General features: G+C 40.4%; 1 protein-coding gene across 1 annotated transcript in view; it reads right to left on the bottom strand.

Annotated features, from left to right (window-relative positions):
* Window positions 1-4,264: 4,264 nt before the first annotated feature.
* LOC310799428 (protein SSUH2 homolog) overlaps window positions 4,265-6,794 on the bottom strand; it is a gene marked incomplete at its 5' end in the record, with an annotated part of 27,952 nt that continues 25,422 nt past the window's right edge. Inside the window, one exon of the mRNA XM_083662010.1 lies at window positions 4,265-5,719. Coding sequence (XP_083518136.1) covers window positions 5,585-5,719 — 135 coding nt within the window. The 3' untranslated portion in view covers window positions 4,265-5,584. The remainder of the gene's footprint in view (window positions 5,720-6,794) is intronic.

Genomic DNA, 6,794 nt, shown 5'->3' with positions numbered 1-6,794 from the left:
ACATTTGAAAGTAGCCCAGGTCGTCTTTAAAAAAGTCACTTTCAATGTGACTTGTACTGTTCACACAGTCATGAAAAAGACTGACCTGAGTCACTTAGGGGGGAAAAGATTAGATTCAAGCACTAAGGATGGCTGTGTGAACGTAGCCAAAAAGTGGTAAGTAGGCTTAATTTAATTATGTAGCCTACAGAGCCACGAATGTTTTGCTTGTTCTATTCTCAGTTGACTGCAATCTATTTTTCATATGGCGATCTTATGAATGGTGAGTGACTCCAGAGAGCCGATTATATGGGTCTCTCATGGATTTTGATCTTATCCTCTGAAGCTAACCTGAGGCCTGTACTACAAAGCAAGATTAGTGGTTTAGCGAGGTAACTTCAGGTTTAAACCTGGTTTGGCCGGACTACAAAGCAAGTTAACTTCTTACCGACATATATTTCCATAGCAACTTATGCTTCACACTTAACCTGGTCCGCAGCAGGTTAAGTTGCAAGGATAAGATTAAACCTTAAATACACTGCCCAAGAACCAATCGAATCAGCAGTTTGGAAAAATGGCCAACCCCTTTCTGGACGAGTTTCCCATCTAGGAAGGAGCAGGAATTGTAATGTTGAATGAGTAATGTTAATCAATGTTAATGTTAATCAAGGACTAAAGCCTTGCACTTGTTGGCTATTTAAATTAAGCCCTACTTACCACTTTGGAATATGTTTTTATATAGGCTATTCATTTTTGTGCTCTCAAGTAGCCTAGATACGTTGTTTGATCCCGCTGATCGATTGCAGCTGAATAGTGAGTGGAGAAATATCACTAAACCGGCATAAAAAGGTTACATAAACGTCTCCAAAGCGCACGGTGCCGTGTGCGCAATGGAGCTGAGACGTTGGGTTGGAATTGGTATGGTCATAGCCTACATGCTGGAATAGCCTACTACATCTAAGCAATTTAATATGGGATCACCTGCACACAGGCGATCCCATATTAAGATGATTCATATAGGCGACTCCTGCATTTTGCAGCTGCAACTGTGTTGCTTTTGGCCTGTATGATGTGATTGAACTTCATATTTCCAGCATCATTATATGAAATATGGAGATATGCGACTCTGCTGACATTACAATAGCCATGTGACCACAAAATAGGCTAGTTTTTATCAATGAAAACTATGCCCGCATCGTCTCAATTCAGTTCAGCAGTTTTCTCTTTTATAGGCTATTAGGATATCATTATTTTATTCATTGAGCATGCGTTTCTAAATCTATGGTCTAAATAGGCTTACAGATTGTGGAAATTTATAGACTGAGATTACACATTTACATTTTTACACTCGCAAAAAGCTGCTGTAGGAAACAGAAATCGCTGATCAAAGTAAATCAAATGACTGATGTGAATACAAGCGTCAGCTTTAGACAGTCTTTCAGCAGACTATCCAACTCAGCTGTTCATAATGTGATTGGCCACAAAATAGGCTATTTTTTATAAATGAAATCTATGCCCGCACGTACCGTGTCCATTCAGTTCAGAAGCATTTTTTTATTGTATTATCATCCTTTTTTTTTTTCGATTAGCCTATAGGAATTATTCAATCAGTCATTGAGCCTAAATGGTCTATACGGATTTTGGACTGAGATAGATTACACATTGCTTCCACAAAAGACTGTAGATAGAGAGCTGTAGATAGCCTACCAAACCGCTCTTCAAATAAATTACTTGTGTGGATAAAAGTGCACTTTAGACAGTCATTCGGGAACAGTAATAATATCCAACGCAGATTTTTATTTGCGGATGAGGAAATAGGCGTGTCTGGCGCTGTCGGAGTTGGAGCAGTCCATATTGCATTGTGATTGGCAGTTGTTTAAAACCACGCCTCTTTTGCGGGCACGAGCTCCAGTGCACGGGCATTTTCATGTGCACGCGCTGTCAGCTTGATTAGAAAAACCTGGTTCGAGTTAACGAGTGCCAACCGAGGTTCGTAGTACAAGTTAACTACAATCGAGCTGATCTGGTTTAGACAAACCAGATCAAGGGACAGATCCTGGATCTTCTAATACAACATTCGTAGTACAGGGCTCTGGTCGCGACCAGGTTAGCTTTGCAGCGTCAGTTGCCATGGTGATTGAAAGTTAACTTGCTTTGTAGTACGGCTAAACCAGGTTTAAACTCAAACTTACTCGGATAAGGCATTAAACTAGCTTCGTAGTACAGGCCTCGGCTCATTCAGGTTACCTGTAAAAAATAATAACAATAAATAAGCATAGCATGGCATGGGTGAAAAGACAATCCCAATACTTGGTTCTTAAGCGAGTCTTCTTACTTGTCAATCAGTAAGTTTTCCATTTTTACAGAACAATGTAATTGCGTTTAACGCATGGTTAGAATAGATCATAGATGTATTTTTACAGTCTATGGTTTCTCCTGGAACTAAAGTGCTTTTTGGGCTGTTCTCATGGATGTCTGGGTAGCTAATAAATAAACAAACAAACAAATAAGTAAAAGGTAATTAAATTCAGAAAAATTGCTAAAACTGAAAACACCAAAACCACATAAGTTGATAATTTTGAATAGTTTCACAACATTAATCCACTCTTCACACCATAAGACTGCCATTGACACAATATTAATCCAAGATTAAAACTGCTGCCTTGGAGTCTTGCATGATCATTTTAGTCTGGAACTATGTAGGCTATAATCCCCAGTTACAGTACCATTACAATGTATTGATTTCCACATTCATCATGAATGAGCCAAGAATGCAACATTCCTGTTTCCCAGACTGCCACCCAAAAAAACACACACGGATGATGATATGAAATATGACTTTTATTATGATAAAGTGTAAAACAAGGTTACATTTTATTTTCCAGAATAGTTTCGCCTTTAATGGACAGGTCAAAGTATAGAGAGAGAGAGAGAGATCACAGCCGCTGGTCCTGAGAGAATGGATGTCATCAGGTGCACAAAAAGCAGGAAAACAAAGCTTCTTACAATAGAAATGAATAGATGTAAACTGACCCAAAAAACAAGAGAAAAAATGTAAAAATGGTTTCCATGGTTACAGCGATTGGAGCTGGCAGTAAAGTGAAGGTTTGCATGCATTATAAAATGCTCTGTGCCCTGATATTAAGGCAACACATCTTGGAGTATGACTGAGACTGTTGGGAATATCAACATGTTACTCAGACATACTATGAAAAGCTCTATACGGCTAAAAGTACAATATCTACTTTCCATCCACGTCCATGGCGTTCACCATTTTCTGAAAACGTCACAAGTTGTGAGCTTTCAGAAAATGTCTACTTAACATGTCATGAATACCACATGAGGAGGCCGTTTGTCCAATTGAACCGAACACGACCTCACTTGAAGAAGGGCCCATATGACTTTGTATCCTATGAAGAAACAATGAAACGTCCACTTTGGCAGCATGAACATGACAGTACAAACATACAGTACATAGAGAATAAATCACAGGAGAGACTGACACAGTGCCAAAGTCTCGCCATAGCCAGATTTCCCGTGGGGTAAACTAAGTACATGAATTCCCCATTCATTTTTCCATAGACATAAAAAAAAACTTAAAACCCATAAAAAAACCTTATAAGAAAGTTTTACATGGACAAACCAAGCGATTCAGCTATATTCAGAATCACAGGAGACCATAGAACATTTCACTCGGGGGGAGTTGTTTGTTTGTTTGTTTTGGTCCAAGTGAAATGTTCTTTGAATGGGGAATGAAATGTCTTAGGCCCCACGCCGAACCCGGAAGAGGGCGGGACTTTGGCACTCCACAATGGCAGGATTATCTGATGTGTAACACTAGTAAACAGTGAACATTTGACTGAAACGTCACCTTACTATATTATATATGCATGAAAATGAACTGGGCGCTTGTGCACAGATGGTCTACTACAGTGACTCTCAACCTTTTGAATATCAAGGACCCCATTAGCTAGAATATGATCTGATCCAGAAAATCCCATGTTTTTGTTTGTTCATTCTCACCACATTATGTGAGATTACACAATTTATGTTATATCAATACTGAATATCATGAAATGTTAAAGGGACCAGACCATGCAACAATAAGCCATACCCGCTTCTGTTTTCTGTCATTCCAATAGACCCTTCTCACGGGGGCCATTTTGTGTCGAGAAGCCAGGGTAAACACAGGTGCAAGCAAAACACTAATGAGGGTTTCCAACTTCCATGATTGGAATTTGGAAACCCTCATTAGTGTTTTGCTTGCACCTGTGTTTACCCTGGCTTCTCGACACAAAATGGCCCCCGTGAGAAGGGTCTATTGAATTCACGTTGTGTTTCCTGACAGCTGGTCACCTGACAGCTGGTCACCTGACATGGCCAGAATGCGAACTTGTCTGGCGAATTGGGCGTCTGTCAGAGCAAATAGAACATGAGCTCGCAGATTCAGGTTCCCAGGCTAGACAGCTGGGTGACATTCACACTCACACTCCAGGTCCATGCATTTTCAATTCCATTTCTGAATTCCCCCAAGCGTGGTCTGCATCCCTACCTCAAAAGTTGCGACTTTTTCCTCTTCCTTGTCAGACGCAATTTTATTTGTTCTTCCGGTTCAGCGTTAATCCGCCCGGTTGCATTGTAAACATCGATAAACTGTAAACTATGAATGAAGTTTGGCAACATTCAGCAGCTACACTGGGGCGAGTGTGGCCAACTTCAGTTCCATGCTCATCGCGTTACCGATGCGAGGAGCAGTACCCCGTCGGAATAACGTCAGTTACAAAAGCACGTCGACAGTGTTTTCTCACTGCCAGTAGGGGTTGACGGATACTAGCTAGTCCGACCGGTTACAGCCAGCGCTCGTTAAAAATGTCCAAATAGGCGTTAATAAACTGACCACATATTAGGAATATATGTTACGTTCTCATCTGAAAAAATATTAAAACTTTAAAACATTTTTTTTGTTGTTTTTTGGCAAGTCTAAAAATGATAAAGGTAGGAGTAGTCTACTTCCGGTTCTAAAACGGAATAAAGATTACAAAATGACTTCATGCAGAAGCGTCCTGATATGGGCAAATGATATGGTGAATAGGCTATCCTGATTTTTGTTTGATAACCGTCGATCACTTCTATCACAAGCCCGCCCCTAGCTGCCTCTGGACGCTGATTGGTGCAAACAGCTGGTGGGTGGGATTCAAATCAGTAGATTGGGCCGTGGCATGTGGGATCTGTCATGTGATCATGATCTTGTGTGAATCCAGCTGCCTCGCAAGGTTACACCTGCTCTACTTCATACAAAAATAAAAATAAATAAAAGTTTTTATCAACAAGTGCTGTTTTTTCATTATTTTGCACTGGACCGCACATCCTAAACAAATATTAGAATTAGGTCATTTTCCTTTTTTTTTCAGTTGAGTAGGTTTCTCAGATGGTAATATTCATTTTTACTTGAATTTTCTTTTATGGGAGCAATTGTATTTTTACTTGACTACTATACATTTTCAGTCCTCTACCCACCACATGCATAAAGGTCACTTGTGGTCTTCTGGAGGTGTCTGTTGTTTATAAGAGCGTACAGGCAAAGGGGTATTTGGTAGTCTGTGGTCTATAAGAGCGTACAGGCAGAGGGGTATTTGGTAGTGTAGACCTTGTGCTCCACTCCGTAGACATAGTAGCCGTAGTCTTTCCCGCTGTAGGAGTAGTGTGCGTGTGTGAACGGCACCAGCTCGATGGTCTGCCGCTGTGGAGGGAGGAGACAACAGACAGGAAGTGATGTCAGCATCACTCACGGAAGAACTCGTCATGTCATAACATGTCAGCATTGTACGTTACTGCAATCCACGGATATGTAGAATATCAACATTTCTGAACCCAAATGTTGCATCACAATACATGAATATTACAATAGACCCTTTTCACAGCCACCATTTTGTGTCTAAAAGGCAGGAAGTTTCACAGGTGCACCAAAACCTTAATTAGAGTGTCCAACTTCCAGCCTATTTAGGTGTTCCAGTGCTGGGGTCCTAATTAGTGAGTTGGTTGCACCTGCGTTTCCCCTGCCTTTTAGACACAAAATGGCAGCTGTGAAAAGGGCTAATTATAGACCTTTTCACTGTTTGAAACCTAGCTTATTTCCTGTCAGCTATTGTATTAGCAAACACCGCAACAGGAAGTCATGTGGAAAACATGCTACGGCGTCAAAGCCTTCGCCGAATGCGCCGAGGGCTGCGCCGCGGCTGGCGAACCCAAACCATCACCCTAACCAAGTGGTTCTACCTGCCTAAACAGAACCAAACTTGTTTTACTAGCGTTTCACTTTGGGAATGCAGCTAGGCTTTCAAATTAACTGCTGTTTTGTTTCAAATTTACGTCGAGATTGTAGATGTAAAATGACACGTTTTATAAACATATTTTGCCAACGTTTTGTTTCAAATATGTTGATATTCTTCACACACATTAAATGCCAACATTTTATTCTGGCGACTGGGTTGTATATAGTTAGGGGAGAAAAAGTGAACTTCATTAAATCAATACCAGTAAAGAAGATCCAGTGTGTAAATGAGTTGCCAAAACAGATTTTACTATGCTTTTTAAAAGGAAGCACAGTTTGTCATTTTGTAAGAGTAGTGTAGGTGTCACTTTTCTAAAAGCCAGATAGACTGTACTGTATCTCATTTTGGAACACAAATCTTAGACTTTTTCTACAAAATGTGACTTTTTTCAGGGTCAAGGTTTGAAGGCCTCTGGTAGTGTTAAGACCTCTGGTAGTGTTTAAGACCTCTGGTAGTGTTAAGACCTCTGGTAGTGTTAAGACC

The sequence above is a fragment of the Poromitra crassiceps genome (genome assembly GCF_964638095.1).
Source record: "Poromitra crassiceps genome assembly, chromosome: 27".
NCBI lineage: Eukaryota > Metazoa > Chordata > Actinopteri > Beryciformes > Melamphaidae > Poromitra > Poromitra crassiceps.
This window is presented reverse-complemented; position numbering and strand designations above follow the sequence as displayed.